We start from the raw sequence: 24019 nt of genomic DNA on the forward strand, positions 1-24019 counted from the left end.
TCTCAACAGAGGAAGCAATCAATCTCTTCCTCAGCAGACTCTCTCTGAAATCGCTGTGTCCCAGCAGTATCTGACCACAGAGAGCCCTGTCAGGGTGGTAGGTGCAGAGTGCCAGTTAGGAAGACATGAATCAGAGTCAACTCTGGGAAAAGGTAAAAGCAAAACAGGAAAGACACAAATTAGTGTTGGTGGATCCATTGTGGTGACTGATGATTACTCATGGGGACCATCAGGGAGTGTAGCACATTACTGGAGCCATGCCAACTAGATCAACCACAGAGAGGAAGAAGCAGAGTTTAAACTTTGGTGTTGAAAATGAAAAACACCTCTTTAAAAATACATCTGTAAGTTCACAAGTTTTTGCATTCTCGTGTTTGACAAATCAAACACAGAACCTTGTTTTCCTGAATGCAGCTGAAACTGGAGTAGCTAATTTTCTGTTTTCATGAATAACACTTTATTCAAAGTTATGGACACTTGGAGCCGGTATCCAGGAAAATACAGAAATCTGAGGGCTGATCTTTGGGAAGACTCTGCTCTGGTAGTAAATCTCCTGGGTTGGGGTCCACATGTGGTGTTGATCAGTCACAGCTAATATCACCTAGCACCCTGTGTCCAGACAAACACAGCTGCTGATGAATTAATGTTATAGATCACAGCAAGAGAGTAGCGCTGTGCGAGGTGTGAGAATCAGTGTGCACGCAGAGACGGATAGAAATCCAGGTTTTTAACTGGATGCATCAAAAAGCAACAAGACATGTTTAGGGGAAGTGCTTAAAGGATGAATGCCAGCAAATTGATTTGAAAAATCTGCACCACATTAACCTTGCAACAATCACATAATGTGGCGAAAATAAAAGAAGACAAGATGTCCACTGTGATGGATTACCCTATTCAAGCAAGACTCAGCAAGCTGGTTTTCATAGAGAAATGAACTGAAAAATGTAAAACAGCAGTGTTTCTTGAAAAAAAAAAACAATATTTAAGGAGTGGTTTGACATTTTTGCTTATATGTTTTCTTGCAGAAAGGTAGATGAGAATATTGATACCACTCTCACATCTCTACTTAAATATGAAGTTATAGGCAAGAAGCATTAGCTTAGCTTAGCACAAAGACTATAGCCTGGCTCTGTCCAGGTAACAAAATCCACCTACAAGCGGCTATGAAGCGCACTATTTAAGTTGTACATCATTTGCTTAATGCCTATTAAAACTGTAAAAGCAAGTTTTTAGGTTATATGGTGGACTGTTTCCAGGATAGCTGTTTCTCCTTATTTGCAGTCTTTTTACTACGCTAAGCTAACTGTCTTCTGGCTTAACAGTATTTACTGTACAGATGTGAGGTAATGTTGACCTTCTCATCCAACTCTCTGCAAGATAGGGAATAAGTGCATTTCCTAAAATTTTGAACAGTTCCCTGAAGTATATATAGTTTATGGTAAGTGGGCAAAACATGCAAAATCTTTATGATCCCTAATGTATACAGTAATATCTACTGTATGAAGGATTTGGGGCAAAGAGGGTGTAGTTGTTGATTTAGGATTCCTCCACTGTGGAGTTTGGTGCAGTTTTGCTGTAGCTAATATATGCATACATGTTCTGGAAATGCAATGCTCTCATAGAAAAATGGCATTTGTACATGTGACTCATCTCTGTGTTTATTTTTCAGAATACCATATCTGTGCACACTAGTCTTTATCTAGGGCCTCTGTTTTTCTGTCATAAACGTTCCTTACAAAAGCACTCAAAAGTTACTTATTACCACAGTGTGAGTTGCAACACCTGAGTCACAGCCAACCATGAGATTTATTTTAAACCTTTGACAACACAGTTATGGCTAAACCCAATCCTTTAAATCACTCCTGAAGTGTTATTTGGAGGGACACCCCTCTGAAAGAAAGTTATCGCACTTGCAGTCCTCTGGGGCGGCACAAATAACTGCACACTTGCATAAAGCATCCCAACCCTCCAGTTTCACTCCACCTGTCAGAGCTAAAGCCTAATTAGAAGCTGCTGTGTGAGCTTATCCTGCAGCTCCATGGGCCCGGTGGAGCCCCGCTCAATGGCTCCCAGAGGCCCCCCAAGGCAGGAAGATGTCATAGAGGAACAGGAAGGAAAAGGCCTGAGTGCTCGACCCTTCCGAGGTCCTCCCTGTGGGGCCTGGGGCCCTGGGTCAATGCCAGCTTTGACTTCAATCGGGGCCCAGATGGCCCATCATGCTCAGCTGATGCTTATTTTAATTCCTGGGTGGGAAAGCATGGCTGAACAAAACTCTGAGTCAGAGTCTCTTTATTGTGACTCAGATTTCACAATGAATTCACTGACTGGGCAGGTCCTGTAGGACACATAAAATAGAGCAATTAAAAACCTTTTTTATATGACATGTAGGTTAAGTATAAGTGAATACATGTAGAATAATAAGAGAATCTGAGATATTTGAGATATAAATATAATGATAGCAATTTCTTTGAAATTTAGAAAAATGTACATGCAGATTGTTTTGCACTGGCTTGTGACAACCACAGAAAAAGAAGAAACGTGTTTACATGGACTCAAACGGCTGAATAAAAAGGCATAAGAACATACACAAGTGACTATAGAATAATGGGTGCAAGGTGTCTTATATGGCAAAAGTAATGTTATTGACCATAAACAGCTAACTAAGATGGTAAAGGTGGAGATAAAAGAGAGGCAGAAATGTTCATATCTTTTGTATGTTATTGGAATCCTTTATACACAACAGTGGTATGAGGGAAAGTATCAGTGGTATCTTATTAAAGTTAGTGATATCCCTGTGGTCAGGACAGTATAAAGTTCCATCTGAACATGAATTAATCTGTCAAAGTCATCAGTGGCGCTTCCCTGATCTTCATCCCCGTCTGGTAAGCATTAGTGGAGGATACCGTGGGGCAAATACGAAGGGCTGAGACTGTGATACAGTTCCCCTCCACCACACGTAGCCCTAAACAGACCCTTATGGTGCTGTAGCTCAACTGTATGACAGGACAGACACCTCCCAACCCCTCCTGCCTCCTCTTCAACCCTGTCAGAGGAGGTAATCGCTATCGGACATGCTCTGCAGCTCGTTCATGGGACAGCGGCCTTGGAAAGGCTGCTTCCGATTTTTATGATTGTTTTCCATTGATGGGTGGAGTGAGAGAGGCAGTCCTCTGCAGCAGCCAAACAGGCACTAACTGGGCCAGAAACAGTAGTGTGTGTGTGTGTGTCTGTCTGTCTGTGTGTACGACTGATAACACTGTTTCAAGGCTGATACTCATACAGATTTTTAGGTTGTGGTACGCTAAGGGAGTTACTTTCAAAGGGTTTCTTTGTAAAAAGAATGTGCTGCACAGCAATGCCCAGCTCCAGGTTTTCTGTAGCCACAGTGAATGTGCACTGTGAGCTCCACAAAGCCTGTTTCAAGTGTTGTTGTATTTGGCGATGTGGCACCTGAAATTAAGGCAAAACAACATTGAGCTGCAGTTTCAAGCCTCATAGCAGGGTAGCGCTATAGCATCAGTAGTGCTGTCCCACCAAAGTTGGGTAGACACTGTATGGGTTCAACCTAATTTTGTCCCAAAACTGGTGTTTAGAGTTTTAGTTTTAGAGTTGTACCTGATGACCTGTCATTTGAAGTGCGGTTTGGCTGCATGGATCATCTGTTTGATTACCCAAACGATCAATGATTTGACTGATGGTCTTGGACAATCACATTTCTGTCAGATCAGAAACTTTGGTCAGCTGTCTTCAAATATGCAATAAGTTGTAATGACCTTGCTTTCACAGGTTATTCCTGGAGTAGTACTTCAGGTGTTGTGGCTGTGCATTCCTGGCTCCAGAGAACAGCATGGCCAGGGCAAGATTTTCTTTGGGGATACATAAATATAAATATATTCATTTGTTTTATAAAGACAACAAAACCACCAAAGGCATACACAATAGCACTCCCTCCCAACAGCTGGACATTGTGACGAGGCTAGGGGGCAGGGCCCAAAATGCAGACAATAAGACGTGGAAAAGGTGGCTAGGTGAAAGTTTATTTAGGCAGAGGTTAGGGGGAAGAGTAGGTTGAGGTGGTGTCTCCAGACACAGGGAAGGCGGGGGAGGCAAGCAAGCAGGCGGTGAGGAAGGTTGGCCGTGTGTCACAGCGGAGGCTCGAGCTGACTGGTACAGGTACTGGGTGGCTTGAGGGTTGCGAGCTGGATCCACAAAGCGGTGACAATGTGGCAGCGAGAACACCGGAGGCCCGCCATAAGTAAGAAGATCAGGTGTGTGCAGCCAGCTCATCCTCTAACCCGCAAGCCACACCAATACTGTCAGAGAGAGCACACACAAAACCCAACCCCCAGCCTCACATACACACGCACACCACAGAAATAGGCCCAGCAGGCATTAGGCTACTTTGGGGTAAATGATTTTACTGATTTGATTGTACTAGTACTGAGTTTAGACACGATTCATTCTATTTCAGCTTGTTCATCACACCAGGCACACCCGTCTGCTACAAACCCCATGCATTGTACATCCTGTGTCATACTTGTCACACACACCCACACAAACACACCCACGCTCACAGAGGAGAGAGACCGCAACAGGTGGATCTGAGTGAAAATAGAGCAGATACACTTGACAATGAAACCAATATACAGTATGACCAGGGTGGGCCATAGCAAACTTACACATTTTCCTGAGTTATCCTAAAATAGCACTTGTCTACCCAGACTGCAACAAGTGCGAATGAATGTGACACCAACTCAGCCAGTAGTAGCAGAAATAACCAGCAGTATTACTGAACCGGCTCATTGTAATATTTGTGAGATTGAAATAATCACACACACACACATACACACACACACACACACACACACACACACATAACATTTCAAGCTCCCATTAGGGACATTTTGATCATCCTTGGGGCCCCCTGGTGGCCACAGGGCCCTAAGCAATAGTTGATTTTGTTCAAGCATTGAGCTGGTGACAGTGTGGGTTGTAGGTTCTTCTGGCCGTGCAGAAATGGTAGTGGTATGGTAGAGTGAGTTTACAATGTAGGCTACATGAGCAATAAAACTGCAAAGATGGAGATGATGAAAATAAAATGCACTTCTGCAACTACAACTGACTTGCAAGCCTGTTTAGACTGTGCATCTTTTGAAGCAAGACACTACATTGATATCAGATACAGACACCCCCATCTGAGTAGATTTTTGTTGTTGGACATAAAGGAGCAAAAATCGAAATGCATCTTTGTAAATCAATGATCACAATGAGTGCTTAGTTTGTTGCAACCTGCAACCTCGCAGCTAGATGCCACTAAATCATACACACTGGGCCTTTAGCTCAAATGAGCCAACTGGCACTTCAGTGACTGTGATGTAATACCTAAACCTCCTAAACCCTTAACCTGTTAGCCTGTGCTAAGATGCTAAATTACATTTGTTTGAGGTACTGTATACCATCATCTGACCAGTCTTTGCATCAGAATCAGCATTAGCGTTAAGAAATATGCAATGCCCCTACAGAATCATTTAATAGCTACAATGCCGTGAGGTGTTTTCTGATGACTATAGCCTCCCTCCAATGATAAATTGGTGCAGTATGTGCAGCTCTCAGCTCATTCAGCTCAGTGTTCTCCAGTCTGACCCATGAGGCGGGGTGGGTGCGAAGTTCGTTGCTGTCTGCCACAGTGTCTTTTTTGATACTGCCACTAGGAGAACGAAGTCAGAGCTATTTCAGTTCTGCACAGTGGCTGTAAATAGGCATTAAAAGTATGACAGAGAACGATTTCATCATTCCATTGTTTGCTTATGGACCTCTATGTATGAGACATTTGAAACTTTAATCTCATTGTGAAAACAACTCAAGCGAGATCTAGTTTGGCTGTGTGAGGCTACATTAATGACTTTCAAATAAATGTTTAAACCAGGAACATAATTAAACATGAGCATGGAAGTTTAATCTTGACCTTGGTAACAGTATGTGTGACAAAATGATGGCACCTCAAAGGTTAACTGAACACATTTGGGTGATGTGATGACACCTGATCCAGGGGGATGCAGTTGTAAGCTCATGAAAAGCTAGTGAGAAAATCTAAGTTTAGATGATTTTGTTACAAAAACATACTTGACAATGTGGAAAATTACTAACATTTAATTACATGTTGCTGTAAGAAAGGAACCTCCATTACTGTATAACAGAAGTGGACAAACCCTATCTGTTGATGTAAGGCCAATATCACACTGACATATCGGTCTAACAGAGCAGATGAGTGTTTGTGTGTGGGCGTGTGTTCTGTATGGGCGATGGTGTTGACGGACACTCTCGGGACTATTGTTTCCCTCCCAACATGCAGTGGGAGGAAGTGGTGGAATGACCTGAGACATTAGTACAGACAATATCATTCCACCAGGGCAGGGCTCTGATTGCTTTCTGCTTGGCTCCTGCTCATGTACGCTACCTCAGTCTTAGGGCGGTGGTCCTTAATGCAGAGGTGAAAGGTGACTAATCGTTGGCCTGATTTCTCCCCCTGTCAAAATAATACTACAATATGTCTTCACAGACTGCTCTGAAGGAGGAAAAAGGCAGACTTCCGCAGCAGCCTGACATCCATCACGGCCCCAAAAGCTTTCTTAGAGGCGTTGTGTTTTCTTCATTTTATCTTTGTCCAGTGAAATACTTAAGAGGCCTGTTGACTGTTTTTTACTGTTTTTTACATCCTAAATTGATTCGGTGTGTGCTGTATGACCAATCTAGTAGCTTGAACCTGTTTTTCAAACAATAAAGCTGATTCTGTGGACGGGCAAATATATTCCCATTCAAGTTTTTCCAACATATGATTAAACTGCTCTGTGAACTTCCCCTCAACCCTAGAGTTTGCTGCAGAGTAATCACAGGTAGCCCGCATTTGGCCGAGATGTTTAGAAGATAACTGTCCCCTGGAGAACAGAAAAACACCCACACAAAGCGACATATATTAAGCTGTGACAATGCATGGGAAAAACTGTCTTAGTTATAAGGAAGCCTGTGAATCTGTATTTTAACAAGATATGAAGAATGATCTTGCGGCCACTAAATGCAATTGTTCACTGCTTGGAGCCTCCTGTAACTGGGAGATGGATGGGAGGCATCGTCTGATATACGTCTGAAAACTTTGAACCAGTTTCAACACCCGGAGCAATTGTTGAGAGGATATCCTTAATCAAGGCCCCAAAGAGCACAATGAATAGTCTCGCTGACAGAAAGCTGCTGCCCTCAACAACCTCCTCGACCTGCCTGCTGCGTGGTGGAGAAGAATGAATGTGCCTGCTCCTGCTCCAAGCACAACACCACAGTGAAACCTGAACTTTGTTTCTCATTGAGCAATGGCAAATGGAGACTTCTGCCATTTCATACATGCCACTCATCTGATAATGGCTCAGTGGCTGCTGCCATAAGGGCAAGATAAATCTTGCTATGGCTCAGGCTATTACTGTATTCATAAACATTGCCATACTAACCTGGCTCAAGGGCCAACATTTCTTGATGGCCCTTATTTACAACTCCCACCACCTTCCACTGTGCTTTTTGGTTGTGTGCCCTGTTGCATTCCACTACACCTATTATATTACAATTCTACCTGCCCTTAGACTTTCCTTGTGTCAATTAATGCAACTACTTTTGATTAAAATCAAATTAAAATTTTTAAATAATAAAATTTAGAGGTGTTTTTAAAAATACATGTCTGCAAAAACTAGAACACAAATATGGTGACGTGAGAGATCTAGGGAAGAAGCTGATTGGAACTGTACAAGGGAAGTAAAAGAAAACATCATTATGTTAAAGTAGTCTATAAACAGTTCATAACGCAGGTTTCAATATTGCAATATTCTAAGTATATTATGTGTTATAGTGTAGTCTTGTGAACGACTGGACACTTCCACTCGTCTTTAGGGCAGGGATTAACAGACTGAAGTACAGTGTGCCATGTTTTTGAATGTTGTGGCACCCCCTTTTGGACAGAGTAAGGATTGTTTTTCTGATTGATTTGTGAAATACACTAGATTTAAAGAGTCTTTTTAAAATGACATTCTCTTTTTTGATTTGTTAAACAATGTGAACCCCTCAGAAATGGCAATAAAGCAATAAAGATTGTAACAATGACCATGTTCTCACCCATGAATGACGTAGCCATCGCTTTTGCCAGTCAGTAACAACATATATCATTCCCAGATCAAAATCAGACCCCTTATTCAGTAGGCCTTTTGAAGATTTTGCACTGTAACTGAAGGCCCTCTTTGGCATAGCCAATTAATGTTAAAGCATAAATTTAATGAATGACAGATGGATAATCTGTGTGTTCTGACCTGTGGGCCACAACCTGCCTATGCATGTGTTACATACAGTAGACTATAGGTCTCCCTGACTGCTTATCTTGGGGCCTGGCCCCTTACCAAGGCCCAAGGTACTGCTTTGAGCAATGGACAGTTATACTATGTAAAAAATATGAACATAGTGTCTGTGATGTGATGTCATCCTTAACCTTCCAAAAGGAAAACAAGCAGTAAACCAGCCCAAACCTGCCATCTTTGTCAGTTGCTAGAACCAAAAAGTCTAAATATGCCAAATGAAAGGAAGTTTGGTTGGAGCTGAGGTTGGGCAAGCAAACAGTAACCAACACAGCTGATGTCAAGGGAAACACACCCCAAAAACACTTCAAGCAAGTCGGTTGTCGGTGGATTTTTAGTTTAATGTACTTATGTTGTGTTTCATGTAATGAAACGACACACATTTAGACGAGAAAAGTGCTGCTGAGATGTGAATATTCTATGTTACAAATGTTGACATCATGTGTCCAGGGAGAGGGTCCAGGTTTTCCTGTTCACTTCAATGTCTCTCTATTCCCCTCCTCCAACACTGGAGCATTCAATAGTGGTGGTTGCTGATTGGCTTATGATATACAGTGCAGTACAACTGTTAGGACAGTCACGTATATCTTTTGTATTGGCAGTGTACTCCAACATATTGGATGTAAAATCAAACAATGACAATGAGGTTAAAATTCTCATCGTCAGCTTTAATGTAACTGGCTTGTCCCTCCGCGGCCTCCGTTGCAGTACTCGGGGACGTAGGTGGCGGTGGTCAGCCATATTGTCTCTGATACAGCAGAAATCACTCACTGGCACAGACACACCGGCGACGGAGGGAGGCGCGGAGCGTTGACTTGACGAAACTCAGCTTATTAGGAAGCATTTCGGTCGTCGACTTGTTAAGGGGGTAAATATCCACTTCATTGTTTCTATGTTGTAAATGATGCCGACTCACATTCTCTGTGGAGTGTAGCGTGTGCTAACGTTAGCCGGCTAAGATTAGCAAGCTAGCTACTTGGGCCCGCCTAGAGCTGATAAGTTAGCAGCACCTTAAGATCACACCGAAAGCCATTCCACTCGGATGAGCTATCGTTAGTAAGCTAACTATTAAGCTATTGCCTTCTAGACCCCAGAAAATAAAGATAGCTTTAGTGTAATCACTGCCAGAAACAAAACTGAAAGCATCCTAAAACGTCAACGTTCGATTTTAAGATGTTATGGGAATGTCGGCATAACCCCAACACTTCCAGTGTCGCATAATTTGGAGTGAATGGCAGCGTAACGATAACGTTCAACTGAAATACATAACTCTTGGACCTATAATTAGTCCTTTCGATGCAAGACGGAGCTTTTGTGAAAGATAAAGGTTAATTGAATTCAGTGCTGATTGATACACTGATCGTAAGATAACGCGACCTATAACGTTAGGTGAAAGCCGAATGGGGGTGTTGATCCTGTCGATCAGGAGAACGTCTTCATTCATGTTGCATGACGTTGTCGTTGTGGATTAAAAGCAAGAAAATGACAGTTTTTACGGTTAACGATAAATTTGCCCTTGCTTTCCTCGCCGGAAGTGAACACAACGGGGCTACGCTACGGTTACGCTGCCCAACCAAGGCGATAACGTATCTATTGATGTCGGGGTTAAGGTGATTGCCTACGCTCCACAGCCAAAGACTTTACATGTCACACAATGGGTTAGTTAGGATGTGTTGTCACAAGATGCTCTGTCAATACCCGCGGTTATATATTATAAATCATTGCTCTTAGATAAAAGTCAGTCATCAAATGAAGTAGCTACGGTGTGATTCTACTGTCACGGGTTAACGCTACTACGCAGGCGACCTACAGAGCGACAAAGAATGCGCATGTATCAGCGTTGAGAAGTGAGGAACTCTAACGGCTGATTTGGTTAACGACCGATAGTTCAGGTCTGGCCTTACAAATCTCATTATTTTGGCACGTTGGCCTCAAAGAACCTGTCGAGCAGAAAGCCTCATGGGGTTTAATATGTTAGTGACTTGGTTCATTGTCTCTTCAGATATTGTGCAGATTAATGTGCGCGCTAATGTGACGGTTAATGGAATTTTTCAGTGTAGCTAAAAGACAATTAAAGGAAACTGCATGTTAAAATTCGACTGGAGATCCAAACTCTGTTGCCAGTTAGTCAGGTAAGGTACACCTGGCTAAGACTGATGCCTTCTAATACAATAGCCCTGCAAGGGTTCAGTTTATTTTAAGAAGGTTAAAGAGCAGCATTGATTCAACTTTAGAGGGTGTATTTTGGATGCTTTCGGTCTTTATTTGATTACACAGAGGAATTTCTGTTAACCAGCCTATCATTTATCTAGCTTTCCATCTATAGAAAAGTGCTATCAGGAAACTGGAAAGAATGAAATGAGAATAAGTCAAATGTCATTTAAGTAAGCATATTTACTTGTAACTTGACAAGACACCAGACACACTTAATTTCAATGAATTCTCTCTCTAAAAATACTGCGTGGATGTGGTATAGTTTACGTTTGTCATAAGGAAGTATTTTAAGGCAGATACTGCTCACACATATATGGAAAGGTCTTTCTGTTGTTCAGTGTTCCTTACTTGACCTGGGCTGGAAAGAGATTAAAGTGTTGAGTTACTCTGGTGGTTCTATCACTGGTGTGTCATTCAAAGAATGACTTTGGCTGTTTGAATGAGATCAATAATTGCACAGCTTATCTCTTCCTGCTTTAGTAATTCAACAGGCTGCCAATACTTTTGGGAGTCAGTGGTGATGATTAAAACACTTTGTAAAATAAACACGCTGTAGCTCAATTTGGTTTCAGCTTTGTGGTCACTAGTGAAAGATCATGACCATATGCGAAGGTTACAGCACAATTTATGAGCTTCAGCTTGAAGCTCGGCTCCCTTCTCACCACAACAGTCTGGCACAGTGTTGCAACAATCAGCCTGTTGTTCCCATGCTCCATCTTGCCTTCACCCATGAACAACAGTTCAAGATTTTTGAGAACCTGAGGATCACTCACGATATATCTGAAGTATTCATTCCTACATGGGTCTCCTATTCACCATTCATGTGAGATGGAGCTGAATAATGGTGGAAATTAGAAGATTTGTTAGCTTTAGCTAGTCTTTCATCTGCCAGCTCAGTGTTTTCACTGTCAACAGATGGTTTTAGCAGTACAGGGGTAGAGTAAATCTGACAACTCTGATAAATGTAATAAGACACAATGCTAAACATTGCCACGTTTCTCTCTTTCTTATCATTATCAATTGATGAAAGGAGATACGACAGACACCTTTGATGCTGTTGTATAAATCAGGAATTTAATTTCTCTAATCTTTTATTTCCTCTTTCCAAACTTCTTTGTAAGCTATCCCACCGTGCCCCTGGTGGCCCCTCCCCCCGTCCTCAGGCAAAGCCCCCTCCCCAATCCCTTTGCCCTGTCGGGATCAGCCCCCCTCATCCCCTACCTTCCCTCCTTTTCCTCCCTCCCTCCCTTCCTCCCACCCATCCTCCCTGTACTCCAACTGTCCTCCGCTGCAGTAAGGTCTCCCCACCATCTCTGCCAAGCTGTCGGACATGTCAGGACCCGTGCCGAGCCGGGCCCGAGTGTACACTGAGGTCAACACTCATCGGCCCAGGGAGTACTGGGACTATGAGTCTCACGTGGTTGAGTGGGGGTAAATATTGTGTTGACCCTCACACAACATTTGCAGCATGCTGTTTGGCTTTTCTTCATCCCAGCTGATGTTTGGATGTGATTTTTCTTTCACAGAAACCAGGATGACTTTCAGCTGGTGCGGAAGCTGGGACGTGGCAAGTACAGTGAAGTCTTTGAGGCAATCAACATCACCAATAATGAGAAGGTGGTGGTGAAGATTCTCAAGGTAAATCTATACATAGAAAGAGGCCGTGAACAAGTCAGTGGCACCCAGAGTGCCGTCAGCGTGTGCTGCCGGCCGGATGGCTGGACATTTCCAGTCTGTTACTTTCATGCTGTTTTTCCAGTCATGTCACTGTTACTTTTTAGATTGGCAGCTCGCCTCACAGCCACACCTGATGACTTGTGTCTGCTGAAGGGTGTCGGAGATACACTGATTTTTTTTAAACACCTGATTCCCCATAAATTGATTAATACTTGACAACCCTCCATAATATCACCATTGCCCGCCACAAATTAATGTATTGATTAATTAGGATTTTCAGAGCTATGCGTCCCTGTCTTGCTCTCTCTCACAGACGCATGATAGTGTTTAGAATTTGACAGCCCACCCAGGTGTGGCTATGTATATTTGGTGGCCCATTTTTAAAATTTGTCCATCTTAGAGAATGCCGGGGTCCATGATCAGGTAGCTGACTGGACACCCTGATCTACCCCTTCTGTCTACTGACACTAACACACACATGCGGAGAGAGAGAGGCATTCTCTGCTGTTTCATCCCTCCTGTTAAGTGCAGACCTACTTGTGCCTTTATTTTCTAAATGCTTCTAAGTGTACCTGGTTGGTGCCCATCTCATTCAGCGCCATGTTGGTTTCGATTATTCTGATGGGCTGTGTCTTTAACAACAAGCATCATCTTTATGTGGCTCACCTGATGTTGTGAAAATAGAAAATCTAAAATGTGAGTTGTCTTTTTTGGGTGATTTTATGAAACGTATTGCTGGCAACAGAGCAGACACTTACAGGGAGAGAGTAACAGAAGCAGACAGAGTGGGCTAAGCCAGTGAGCATAAGCAGTAAAAGTGAGATTAAAGTAGTTTGTGGATAAAGACTAAGATAAGGGGAATTAAATCTGAATAAATTTGGTCCCCAGCTTGCTGCTATTTTAAATCAGCTCGTATGGTTGTATGCACTAGTGGAAAACACTGGGCTCTGATTAAATGAATTCATTCTTTGATTCCATCTTACTTCCTGTGCCTCATCCTTTTCCCTTTAGCCCGTGAAGAAAAAGAAGATCAAGCGTGAGATAAAGATTTTGGAGAACCTGCGTGGAGGTCCTAACATAATCTCCATCATCGATATTGTGAAAGACCCTGTGGTAAGTACAGTGCATTGATTTGCAAGCACACTTGATTCTTTGGTCATGAGTGCAGCAGAAGCCTTGTTTGTGTTTTCCTGATGACATGATTTGCATTTTCTAAAAACGAACTTTATGATGTTGTTCTGAAATATCATTACTGTACCAATAGCGTGGTGGGCCCACCAGCTGTGCAAGCTTATCGATTTCACTTGGGCTTGGGAAGTATGTGTCTGTAAGTACTTAGTCAGCTATGGCTTTAAGTTAGGTAGCTGGACCTAAGCAGTTATACAGCCTTGTATTCCCGTGTTGTGTCAGGGTTCTCTCCAAAGAATGGAACAAATGTTGTTGTTTTATAATGATACAGGATTGCCATCATACTAACTTAACATTTGTGTTGTTTTAAAGTTAGATTTCTGCTTTGACTTAAAAATCTCTTGGTACATGCTAAATTCCCTTTACACTATATGTGTGTGTTTTTCCTTCATTGTTCATTAAAATAAAACTTAAACAGTTCGAATTGGACCAAAAAAATACTAAGAGGCCAAAGAAAGTGTACTGTTCCCAGCCATTGATGCTCCTTCACACTCTACAGTCATTCTGTTCTTTGTATTTATTGTTGACTGATGTTTGTATGGATTAGTGAAATAAATGAAAAGGAGATGTGCGGAAGTGGATAAGGACACAGAAAACTCCAGAACACCTGTCTCCACTGGAGATAATTTGAGGTGTGTTTGATGATTATTTCTGCGGTGAAAGGCAAATAAATCTCCTTGATCAATTAAATAACCAGATAATTCACTACTTGTTGGTCAAGGAAAATTGTTGAAAATTTGTTATTGTAGTTTCTCAAATATGTGTCTTTGCTGCTGTTCTTTGTTTATAATGTAATCTAAACATCTTTGATATTAAACAGAATAAAAAACATTTGAAGATGCCACTGTGGACATTTCATTGGCATTTGTTTGCTATCTTCTGCCATTTATAGGTATTATCTGTCCTTTACAAACTAAGCACTAGCTAAGTACTTTAAAAGTAAAAAAGATTTCCTGCTTTTCTCTTAATGCATCTTTGTAAAGTAAATGCCTTGTTTAAGTACTTCTTGGTAGTTGCTCAGGCAGACAAAGCAGTTTAAGATGGCACCTGGGCTCTGTTGATTTTAGAAGCTCATAGAATATGACACAATGAATAGATAAAAAGTGAGAGTTTGTTGGTTAGTTGCAGCTCTACTTCACACTGTAAGCAACAAGCCACCATTTGTGGGTCGGACCAGGGACGCATGAATGGTCAGCAGCCACAAAGTTTTCATCAGACTACTGCTGTGTTTTTCAAGTGTTTAGATTCCAAACACAGCAAGCTAGCTAGCAAATGTTAATTACATAGCATAAACAAAACACAGGTGACTAACTGTGCTTTTAAAGAATTAAAAAATATGGTAGCTCGGAATGGCTGGATTCCACCTAATCAGTGGTGAACCTGGTAAGCCTGGTAATGAGACCAAGATAAGAGAAACTGGACTTTTTGTAGTTTGATTGGCCAGAGACAGCTGTGACTGTCCGCGTGCTGGCAGAGTTTTTTACTCTTACTCGTGTACAGGACGTGAATGGGCACATGTAGACTCGGCCATAGTGTTGCTCACGGTGTGGCTGCCTGGTTAGTTCGCACAGTGTTTGCATTAGTGCCTTAGCTTATAGCTCATTGTTGCCTTGTCAGTCAAAGAGATGAACTGGGCCTAGATGTTGTTGTTTGAGACTGCAACACATAAATACACAATGTTTTGTGTTTGTAATGTGCTTTTTTTTTCAGTCCCGGACACCTGCCTTGGTCTTCGAACATGTTAACAACACAGACTTCAAGGTAGGACTAAAGCTTTTCTTTACTCTGTAAAACTGTTATGTAAGCTTGTGGAAGCCTCCTTTCTTGGCGTACTCGTTGTTTTCCCGTACACGTGTGTGTATGTGATGGAGGAATACGAAAGGTCCAGTGCTATGTCTTCGGTGCCAGAAAGTCAACCATCTTCTGGTTCTATCCTCAATCACTGGCACATTCCCACAAATCAATAAATCTGATTTGTCACTGTTCCAAGAATGCATGCTCTCTTTAGAGTAAGACAGTAGCATAAAAACCTTAATGACTTTGTTTTGGTCTCCAGCAACTGTACCAGACCCTGACAGATTATGACATCCGGTTCTACATGTACGAAATCCTCAAGGTGAGTCATCCATGGTTCAGCTGCCTTTCAGATCGTAATCTGTAACCTCTGAATGTCCTGAAGGTGGTGAAGCTTTAAGTCCTTAAACACGTCTTTTTCCCTCCTTCATTTGACCTTTTTTTCTAGGTTTTCGTACATGCTTGGGTCCTCGTACAGTACCAAGCCTCTGTTTAGGCCAACAACATTGTGGGTTGTCTAGTCGGCAACATCTTCTTGTAATCTGTTGCTGGAAGAAAAAACTTGGATAACTGGATAACAAAGTCCCTCTGCTCTTGTCCGTAGGCCCTGGACTACTGCCACAGTATGGGAATCATGCATAGAGATGTGAAGCCACATAACGTAATGATTGATCATGAACACCGCAAGGTGAGTGATAAACACGGTCTCCTTAATCTCAGTCAAAACACAAAGATATGTGCATTATTACATTTAACTTCAATTCAAGTTTGATCATTGTTGCGTTTGTGTAGCTTTTTGTTTGGGTATTTCTCTACTTCTGTTCACTTTTCGCATTGTGTGCTTTGATTCATTAATTCAGTAGTATGTGACAAATAGGTAAATGTCCATTCATTTTGTTGTTTTGAACATCAATACGTACACTGTCTGGTTGTAGTTCCTAACTGCCTTATTTCTTACTCTGTAGTTGCGCCTTATTGACTGGGGTCTGGCCGAGTTTTACCACCCAGGACAGGAGTATAACGTCAGAGTTGCCTCCCGATACTTTAAGGGACCCGAGCTCCTGGTGGACTATCAGGTACAGCTGTGGGATAGAATGTTTTGGTGGGTTTAGCATGTTAAGTGTCTGATGGGTGTTCGTGAAGATATTTCTCAGATGCCCTTTGTGTACCAGTGTGTGGGATTCAGTGGCATCTTAGTGGTGAGGTTGCAAATTGCAACCAACTGAATACCCCACACTTAAAAAAAAAAAAAAAAAAAAAAACTAACTAGACTAGATGCCCGTGTTTTCTGAAATGGATCACATTCCACAGGACCGATGTGGCCCACAGGCCATCATTTGACTTTCACTGAGTCATGGCCTGCGTCTGTTGGCTTGCCATTCGAACTAGTTTTGGAACGAGGTCCAGCCTTTTGGAAGCCCTGGGCTGGCCTATGTGATAAGCAAAGCAACTGTTACATTTGTTTCATTGTTGCGTCACACTGATAAAGCGCATGCTCGGGTCGATTGCTGTATAAAGGGTGTGCTGTGATCGAACGCATAAGCACCATCATGGCAATGAGCAAGAGAGGTAAGACATGGCCAAACAAGTATTTTCAGAAACCAGGCAGGTCTAATGACTGTGACAACAATGAGCCTGAGATACAGTCTGAAGTCATGGAGACTGCTGATGCTGTGGCTCCAACTGAAAAAAGCATTCAGGCCTGAAAAGAAAAGCAAATTCCCCAGGCTGAGGCACCTCATTCTAGATGGAGAAGAAAAAATGTTTTGTCCACACTGCTTAAAATCTGGTAGCAAGAATGGATTCACCAGAAGAGTAATGAACATGAAAAGCTCACTGAGCACACTTGATGACATCATTCTTCATATAGCCTGCCTATCAGTTGTTTTAAGCTCAGTAAAAACAGATAATATTTGACCATGATGTCAACCATTTGTCCAGGACATTGAAATCCTCCAGGACACGTGGGCTGGCATCAATTCAAAGACAGTGATGTACAGTTAATGAATGTCTGTCTGAATGTTCTAGTAAAAAAAATAACCACCTGAACACATTAACGATATTCATCGTGGTTCGCTACCTGTACGCCTAACGACAAATTCATTTATACTTCATAATGACATTATTAGAATTACTTCTCAGTATATAGTAGCGATGTTAACAACACAGACTTCAAGTCTTTCCTCTGTTAAACTTGGAGGTGTAAGATTGTGGAAGCCTCCTTTCTTGGCGTACTTGTTGTTTTCCCGTACACGTGTGTGTATGTGATGGAGAAATATAAAAATTCCAGTGCTATGTCTTCGGTGCCAGAAAGTCGACCATCTTCTGGTTCTATCCTCAATCACTGGCACATTCCCACAAGTCAATTTTAGTGATGGATAATAGAATCCCTTTCAAATCTAATTCTAACAACAACGATGATGTTATACACTGTTACTGTATGAGTGGATTGATTTCTTCATGGGTTGTAGTTGTAGATTAGATACTTATTGATCTCACAATGGAGAAATTCACTATCACATCATTAGAAACATTTTTAACAGTGTTGGTCCTGTTTCTCATGAGATGCACCTCGTGACTCACTGAAACTGAACATTTCATAAGGAAATGATTTCACTTGATGCACTTGATGATATGGTAGCCACGGTGAAAGTGATTGTCTGCTCTTTGTTGGGGAAACACTGGATTTATTGAATCTGGGTTATATGATGCAGCTCACCCAGTGAGTCTTTGGTATTCTCAGAACTGCACTGAGTAACCCTGCTGCTTTTGCAGGTTCAAACAAGGTCACATGCTTGTTTCTGGTTGCCAAAGGATATTTGCTTCATTTCTTTCGATGCTTACTTATGGAGCTGCATTGCAGGGACATAAGATTTCACTGCCATCATCCTGGCTGTGCCCCCTTTGAGACTTGTACTGTGTCTGTTTCAGATGTATGACTACAGTCTGGATATGTGGAGCTTGGGCTGTATGTTGGCGAGCATGATCTTCAGGAAGGAGCCCTTCTTCCACGGCCATGACAACTATGACCAGGTAAACACAAAGCAGGGTTGGTGGATCGGACAAACTGCTCTACTGGACACCGTTAGCTCCTTGCCTTATTCATGAAGGCAGACTGTAGCTGCTTCATGCAGTTCTCGTCGTTGGAGGAGCAGCTACATTAATGACAAACCATGGTTTGCTCTCCCCTAAAGTACTATTTCCCCCATCGGTTAATGTTTTTAAACAGCACTGACTTGTATGAAATGGCATTTCTGGCCACAGGATACGCACCAGAATACGCAGGAAAGTTCCTGCGTATTCTGGTGACCACCGAGCATCCCCTGTAACCGACTTGTCTGGTGTTCACTGTTAATTTTTGTCTGAAATGCCTATCGTTTGTGGTATAGAGCTGACAAACTGTTTGCTCCTTGTTTGTGCTCCTGTAGTTGGTGAGAATAGCCAAGGTTCTGGGGACTGAAGACCTCTATGACTATATCGACAAGTACAATATTGAGCTGGAGCCTCGCTTCAATGACATTCTGGGAAGGTGAGAGCTGTGACTGCGGTCAAATGATGATGATGGTGATTGTTATTATGATGATGTCTATGCAGGCTATTTATTTTCTAATAATTAAATGCTAATCAACATTGAACCTTAAATCAGTCAAAATGATTTCTAATTCAGCAGCTGGAGTTTCTCTGTGTTCCATGTGCACATCATGTATGGCATGCTGCTCTGTGGTCAGTGTTTTTTTTTTTTTTTTTTTTTTTTTTTTTCCCCCTCAGGCATTCTCGGAAGCGGTGGGAGCGGTTTGTCCACAGTGAGAACCAGCACCTGGTCAGCCCTGAGGCTCTGGATTTCCTTGACAAGCTGCTGCGCTATGACCACCAGGCCCGGCTGACAGCCCGCGAGGCCATGGATCACCCATACTTCTGTAAGCTCAGCCAGAGTTTTTTTTCTTTTGATGTTTGTGAGAAGGGAATCACAACCAGTAATGGCAATTACAAATTACAAACTAAGTGATTTCTTCTTTGTTGTTGTTCCTACAGTCCCCATTGTGAAAGATCAGTCTCGTGTGGCTGGATCAGCCAATCTGCCCAGTGGGAACACAGCTGTTAGCACAGCCAGCATGATCACTGGTGAGAACACACATATGGCATGAAATTATGTTAGATTGTATTTTACTGCTCCACAGTCTAGATAAAACTTTTATGAACATAACTCATAACTCTCCAAAATGTGTTTTTGTTGCTACAAACTCTATACTACAGATTTGATCCCTCATTACATTACATTTATTTAGAACACGGCACTCATAAATACTCAATTCTGATTGGTCAATCGCCAAAATTCAGCTGTGTTTATTTCTCGATAGATGACCGCCTGCTCAGGAACTCCTAACAGTAACTGGCTAAAGGAGCAATCCCTTAATGTACCAAGCTCAATAACAAATCACCAGCTGATTTGAGGGGCAGAATATAGAGCATTTTCTAGACATTACTTTTAATTTGTTTGGAGAGGACAAAACACTTGACGTGTGGCTGGAGAGCGACATGTCCCCAGCAACAAAGACAAGAAAAGTAAAGAACAAAGCTGGACCAACAGGAGAAGTGATATTAAGGCACAAGAGACTTGAGGACACAGAGACTGAAGCAGACAGAGCCGCTGCGCAGTGAGAGCGGTGACAGATGAGAGTAGGCCCATTTAAATCTATAAAATATGTTCTAATCACTATTTCTGTCACTTTATTGAATGCTTTAGCAGTAAGCCGTGTTCTAAGCGGGATAGTGTAAAGTGAACAGGTTCCTATGGAGAAATAAACCCCAACAGCATGACATATTCACCCTAAAGCATTATTTAGCTAATACTTATATCCAAGGCGACTACGAATAAGTGCATTCAACCATGTAACCAACAATCGCAAGAATTGTTGAAGTGCATCAGATATGCTGAACTGCTTCAAGTCCTACACTTAGTGACAAGGCTTTGTTCAGACCGCAGGCAGATCAATTTTGATTCTCAAATCAGATCTTTAATACAGACTGTCTGCACTGTTTTTTTTTTTTTTGCAAGTGATCAGATTGGATTTTTTTATCCACACATCACAAACCTATCTGCCTGGGTTCACTAGCAGCACAGCTTTCCAGTGCGGAAGCATGAGAAATTGAGATCCATCAGCTTGCCCGCTAGACTAATGCACTGTCAAGTTGCGGTGCAGAAGACTTGTTCTCTGTTTTCCTCCGCTGTGCTAGTGGTAGCCTGGATTATGCTCAGCTGTGCTGATGCACTCCTGTCGTTGTTGCGTTGTGAATGACACAAAAGACTCATGAAATCCAATTTGAGCAGCCACACTGTCTGGAGTGAGATGCATCTGTGGATATCAGATTGGAATAGTATCTCTAACCACCCCCAAATATGTCTGGGATCCGATTTATGTAACTTGTGTTTTTTTGCTGTCCTAATTTCATGTGTTAGAGAACATTCTGTATTTGTATTGACATTAGCAAACATTTGTGTTACAGACTTCTGTGTCTGAATGCTTTTCTGTTACTTAGAATACTTGAATCTCTGCAAAGTATCTATTTTTCTTCATCCTCCAAGCTGAGGTCGGGAAGCACAGGGGTCACTCTAACAGCTCCAGGGCATAATTTGTAGCTAAATTTGGGGTTAACTTGCATCACTTTACTCAGCTGCTGGTTACCAAAGCGTGCACTGAGTCATCCAAAAGGTACTACATTACTCCTTAAATGATGCACAACTTTCGTCAGTATTTACGTTTAGCCTTGTTTTGTTCTATATGGTGCTGACTGAAGCCAGTGGGTGTGCATTGTTTTCTAGCTGTGCCCCCAGCTGCAATTTCTCCAACATTTGAGTCTTTCTGAGTTAGTCATTTTCTGGTCTCAGCAAGACTTTGTAGAAAGGGCACTGGTGGTCATTCACAGTCTCTGACCTCTCTCCCTCAGGTATCTCTGCCTTGCCAGCCTCCACTGCCCTGGGCCCTCTCACTGGCTCACCGGTCCTGTCTGCTGCCACCAACGCCCTGAGCACCCCGGTGCCCGCTGCTGCCGGCGCCCCGCAGTGACACCCCACCCAATTCCACACTCGACCCCCCTCTCCCCAGTCTCTCCCACCTCTACCACCACCTGGCCCGGGATTGGGGGTGGGGTGTCTAGACAGGTGCCACTCTGCCAGCCCTCACCACATCCAACCTAACTCAGTGTGACCGCGCCTCACCAACCTCCTGGCGTGGAGGATGCTGTCGACTAAGAAAAGAAAGATGTTTTTTCCGTTCCTTTTCCTCTTTGAATGAGCGTGTTAACCTGACATCTGAAATGAATGTTCTGTGTAACTGAAATATACAGGTATTCCTTTCATTTCCCCAAGAGCCGTAGTGAATACATAGGGGTGTGTGTTTGTGTGTGGTGAGTCTGAGAGCGAGTGTCATCCACGGCTGATTCGGGGTCTCAGCAGCCCCCCTGTGTGTTTTAGTGTGGATTGTGAAGGCAGTGGTCAATAAGTACATCACCAGAAGGCAAAAGAAAGATGTTGGCCATCAGGACCAAAAGGAGCACATCCTGTATAGTTTACTAATGCAGCATTGTCAAAAACCAGACCTGATGAGAACAGTTAATTTACCTCCCCAGATGAGTCTAAACACCCTCCAGATCACAGCGTTTTGGAAGTGTTTGGTGCTGTTCTGTGCTCCAGGTGTATGTGAACACAATGACACTTCAACACTTTCTCTGCCTGAGTAGTTTTGTCTCGCCTTTCTTACCAAACCAGATCACCAGTCTTCTTTTGATATGCGACTCCCCGTCACGTCATTCATTCATTTGTTTTGTATTGAAATGTGCTGGACTGCTGGATAAGGTTCATCACCATCAAGTGGTTTGATCGACTAATGTTGTACCATGCTCTCTTAAGAAGCCAGGTAAGGTTCATTCAGGTTTTCAAAGAAATGGTTTCTCAAACGTGCTGCTTTCCAGTTCCTTGAATTACTTCAAGTGGCTTTTCTTGAATTACTTCAAGACATAACCAAAGTTTACTCGGTTGGAAGAAGAGACTGACCAAACCTAGTTTTGTTTTGTGGGAGTTACTCATGGAGATGCTGTAATGCAGAATGACAGTGTGGGTGAATAAGATGATAATGTGACACAATAATCATCTGCAGGTGACTAAAGTGCTGTTCGTGTTGGAGGAAAGTTCACTTCTGTTGTGTAGTGACTTGGGTTAGCTTTGTGACGAGTATTACAGTTGACTGGCTTTCACTAACATGTTGAGGGAGGTATTGAATTTGAAATGTTGAATAGCACTTGAAGGGTAGAGTTTTCCCCCCGGTGTTTTAGTGCCAGAGTTTGAAAGTGTAAGTTTTAGACCCTGCTGTACATATGCATCTTTTTTTTTTCATTTCAAAACCTGAAAATGCAAATAAATCAGAACATGTATACATTGACCTGAAAACGGAGCAGTTTGAGTCCCTACATCACTGTATATATTTTTATGTCCTTATGTAGAAGACTAGTATTTGAAAATATTTGTGTAAATAAACACGTGTTTTATTTATCAGGTACATCTGACTGATTTGTTTGTCATGTTCATATAGACCACTCTTGTCGTTTACACAAAATGCAAATTCTGGATTTTTAAGACCATAATGCTGTATTTTTAAGGATGACTTCAGAGTTCCTCTTAGTCTCTTAATGCATCGTTTCTGATGCCAAATGTACACAGAGAGTTACTGGTTGTTGTAAGTATTCCTCAAGTCCATGCTGGCAGTGAAGCTTCCCAGTGTGACACTAAACGTCTACAAAATTTAGTCATTCTGAACAAAACAAGTCGAGGCTCCAGCAGTCTGAGACAAAGGAAGTGGATATTGTCCAGTGTAAGTCTTGTGGCGCAAAACCATCTTTGTGTTTTGCTAGACAGCGTTTAAATTCACATTAGGAAATGTACAAAGATCAACTGTGAATGTTTTAACCTGTCCTTTAAAAATTACTTTGACATTGACCCCTCCAAGATTGCAACGTGACAAATGTAAAACACTAACTATTAAACCAAGTTAGAATATGGAGCTGCTGCTGACCCCAACCACTACTTAAAAATGCAAATGTACCCTGTCAAAATCCTCCCAAAATGTCACCTTAGCAGCAAGGCTGGCCCAGTAGGAAACTCCCCTGGGGCCACAGACATTGAGACGCCCAAAAAGTCCCAGTTTCTTAGTCTTCAGTTGCTTTTAATTAGTTCTAAAGTTGTTTGAGAATTTGCATCACTTGAGCACAAACGCAAATCATTACATAATGTGTCTGTGCCCTGTAGAGGGGCTCTGCCTCAAATGCTCTCACCATGGATTTGCTTAAGAAAATCTCTTTAACCATGAACTAACTGAACTAGTGTGAGGGAGGAGAACTGGTTCTTTATGGGGCTCTGCAGATGTAATTCTCTATCATACTTCAGGGCACTTGGAAGGCCATACTGACTAAAAGCAGCACTGTAGAACATCCAAGGCTCTGTGAGACCATTGCTGTGTTTGTGATTTTGTCCATCTGTCCTATGTGTTAGGAAGATACTTTACTACCAATTTTACTGCTGAAGGGGACACAAACCAGAGTGGTCAAAGTATCAGACAGGTGCTAAACAAATGCACAAATAATTGTGCAAACTTACTTGTAAGCAAAAATGTGAATGAACACAACCAAATGGTCATTTACAATAGTGTGAAACCACAGTAACTGATGAAGCTGTAGTAGGTAGGACTAAGGTCTAAAAATGTTCAAATTCC

The 24019-nt window shown here is 42.2% G+C and overlaps 1 protein-coding gene and 2 non-coding genes across 5 annotated transcripts; all 3 read left to right on the top strand.

The window, feature by feature from the left end:
- Positions 1-9138: 9138 nt before the first annotated feature.
- On the top strand, positions 9139-22810 carry LOC121613562 (casein kinase II subunit alpha). 3 transcript variants are annotated; one of them, XM_041947018.1, is made up of 13 exons: positions 9139-9252; positions 11720-12029; positions 12125-12236; positions 13287-13388; positions 15174-15224; positions 15520-15579; positions 15862-15945; positions 16223-16333; positions 18189-18290; positions 18686-18786; positions 19026-19174; positions 19290-19379; positions 21204-22810. In XM_041947018.1, exons 2-13 carry the CDS (start codon positions 11929-11931, stop codon positions 21320-21322), a joined length of 1182 nt encoding a protein of 393 aa, XP_041802952.1. In that variant the 5' UTR covers positions 9139-9252; positions 11720-11928; the 3' UTR covers positions 21323-22810. The 3 variants fall into 3 exon arrangements, with proteins under 3 accessions (XP_041802952.1, XP_041802961.1, XP_041802970.1); XM_041947027.1 differs by lacking the exon at positions 9139-9252 and having other exon boundaries at positions 9273-12029; XM_041947036.1 differs by lacking the exons at positions 9139-9252; positions 11720-12029; positions 12125-12236; positions 13287-13388 and adding an exon at positions 13401-14095.
- Positions 15279-15416, top strand: LOC121625185. Its single transcript, XR_006007893.1, has one exon. It is a non-coding gene; the product is annotated as a small nucleolar RNA SNORA57 (small nucleolar RNA).
- On the top strand, positions 17475-17612 carry LOC121625214. Its single transcript, XR_006007898.1, has one exon. It is a non-coding gene; the product is annotated as a small nucleolar RNA SNORA57 (small nucleolar RNA).
- Positions 22811-24019: the final 1209 nt, after the last annotated feature.

The sequence above is a fragment of the Chelmon rostratus genome, chromosome 2 (assembly GCF_017976325.1).
Source record: "Chelmon rostratus isolate fCheRos1 chromosome 2, fCheRos1.pri, whole genome shotgun sequence".
NCBI classification, from domain to species: Eukaryota; Metazoa; Chordata; class Actinopteri; order Chaetodontiformes; family Chaetodontidae; genus Chelmon; species Chelmon rostratus.

Coding starts and splice junctions, on each gene's coding strand:
- LOC121613562 (XM_041947018.1), top strand. CDS start 11,929: ATGTCAGGACCCGTGCCGAGCCGGGCCCGAGTGTACACTGAGGTCAAC. Junction 12,030..12,124: donor TCTCACGTGGTTGAGTGGGG/GTAAATATTGTG, acceptor TTTCTTTCACAG/AAACCAGGATGACTTTCAGC. Junction 12,237..13,286: donor TGGTGGTGAAGATTCTCAAG/GTAAATCTATAC, acceptor TTTTCCCTTTAG/CCCGTGAAGAAAAAGAAGAT.